The sequence below is a fragment of the Centruroides sculpturatus genome, unplaced genomic scaffold, assembly GCF_000671375.1.
Source record: "Centruroides sculpturatus isolate CEXI.00-Female unplaced genomic scaffold, Cexi_2.0 scaffold694, whole genome shotgun sequence".
NCBI lineage: Eukaryota > Metazoa > Arthropoda > Arachnida > Scorpiones > Buthidae > Centruroides > Centruroides sculpturatus.
This window is the reverse complement of record NW_019384906.1, coordinates 176,535-178,739: the sequence shown is the minus strand read 5'-3', so window position 1 is coordinate 178,739 and position 2,205 is coordinate 176,535. Positions and strand designations below refer to the sequence as shown.

Genomic DNA, 2,205 nt, shown 5'->3' with positions numbered 1-2,205 from the left:
GGCCAACCTGCGGCTTGCAAGCCACATGCGGCTCTTTGAAGGACTGTTTGTGGCTCTCGATAAATGTACCCGAGTTCCCTTTTCATTTTTGTGTTATTATATTTTTAAAAATTATTATCGTTCTGTATGTGTTTCAAAAAGTCTTTTAAATTACTAACAACAAATATGAAAGACTAAGTGCAACGTTGTAACAAATTTCATTTCCGTCCAAGTTAAGAATGATATGACTCATCGAAAACTGCGCAAACGAACATAAACTGGCATAATCCTCTGTTATCGACTGACTCCAGACCAATTTTGAATTTGTAAACTGTCATTGCAACGAACAGTTCACATTGTGCTCTGGAGGAACAATTTGTATCACTCTTGCTACGGATATAATTCGTAATCTGGAATTTTTTGCATACGTATTTAATTGCGGCTCGCGAAAAAATTTCAAATTTTCAAAAATGGCTTGGACTATCAAGGAGCTTGGCCACCCTGGATCTATATATTCATCTGTTTTCTATGTTTATTTATATGATTTTTCTTTTTTTTCTTTCTTTTAACTTTGCATAGCTTTTATATCTTCATAACTTTTATGCCAAAAAACGAATGCAACCAACCAAATAATTTAACAAATTTCATTAATTTATGAAGTTTCATATAAGAAAAATCACTTCTTTTTTNAGGGACGCCAGTCGCCATTACGCTTGGCGACCAAATGAAGTGGGCTTGCCCACGGGCTCTTAGAAGGGCGGCAGATGCCTTGCTGTAGCATGTAACTGAACTCTGCCTTAGCTGCTTTTAGCTTGTCCGGGGGAAGGCGACTCGGTTTGCAAAAAACTGGCGGACCTGTAGTCTCAATGTGGTGGAAAACGAAAGCCTTGCCGCTTCTCGCTGTTATTAACGAGGGATTCGTGATCGAGGGAAATTCTGCCAGCACTCGCTGGAAGTCAGAATCTCCGTATATGGTGGTGATGGAGAGATTTGTCGTTGGTTTGGGGCATTCTGTTCCTCTAGACTTCAGCTGCGTGGCTACATCTATGAGGCGGTTTTTTCGTGCGTCCACCAATAGGTCGAAGTGCGTTAGAAAGTCTATGCCTATAATTGGTTGAGTGACGTCGGCGATGATGAAAGGCCATGGAAAGTTTCTTTGCAGGTTAAAATCCAGTGTTAGCAGCTTGGTGCCGTAAGTTGGGATTTTCGTGCCATTGGCAGCAAAGAGAACTAGCTTCCCAGGGGTTTTTGCTTGCAGTGAGAGAGATTTAGAAATCACTGAAACATCTGCGCCAGTGTCAACCAAAAACTCAAGTTTGTAGACGGGTCGGCCATAAATATTCGGTCAATCGAGCGGTCGCAACTGTTGGCCCCAGACAGCCGCTCTGCTAGTTTCCCGACGGCTGGAAAGAGCAGGGAGGTGTGCATTTCCTGGCTCTCTCTCCGAAGTTGGTGTGGTAAAAGCATTGATTGTTCATCGGTTCTTTGAACTGGCGGTAACGACCTCGAACTGGCTTACGATTTCGGGAGTGGAACGTTGGACGATTATTCCTCTCACGTGGTCGCTCACGATGCACTATGACCAATAATTCTGCCACTTGATTGATAAGCTGCTCAATTTGAAATTCTAACGAGGATGGGTGCGTTAACTGTTGACTCGAAGTGGAATTTACACTTTGTGTGATGGTTAGGTCCGACATTTTGTCGGCTATCGTAGCTAGTTGGGGTAGGTCCTCGCTTAGCGTGGCAAGAATACTTTGAGTGTTCGCTGGTAATCTTGATAGCCACAAGGACTTTAATAGTGGTTCCCCAACCGCCTCGCCGGCGAGAGCACGCATACGATTTAACAGTTGTGACGGGCGCTGGTCTCCTAACTCCAAGCCTTGCAGGAGTGTGCGAATCTTTGATTCTTGACTTTCCGAGTGTAGCTCAATGAGACGTTTTTTGAGGGCCTCGTATTTTTCGCTGGCCGGTGGGTGTAGAATTAAGTCACTAACTGAGTTGAGCACCTCGGACTCGATTGCTGAAATCACGTGGTTGAATTTTGTGGAGTCTGCGGATATCCCGGAGATGGCAAATTGTGCCTCGAGTTGCGCGAACCATAACGTCGGATTCGGCTTCCAAAACGGCGGAGGCTTAACAGCGACTCGAGTTACGTTGACGGCCATTGTTTCTGGCTGGTCGCTGAGCGGCATGCTGATTTTCAGAACAAAGGATGAGAGCCCA

At 44.6% G+C, this 2,205-nt stretch overlaps 1 protein-coding gene across 1 annotated transcript; it reads right to left on the bottom strand.

Annotated features, from left to right (window-relative positions):
• Nucleotides 1–779: 779 nt before the first annotated feature.
• LOC111631571 lies at nt 780–2,198 on the bottom strand. Its single transcript, XM_023375839.1, has one exon. It carries the CDS (start codon nt 2,172–2,174, stop codon nt 1,368–1,370), a length of 807 nt encoding a protein of 268 aa, XP_023231607.1. The 5' UTR covers nt 2,175–2,198; the 3' UTR covers nt 780–1,367.
• Between the last annotated feature and the right edge of the window lie 7 nt (nt 2,199–2,205).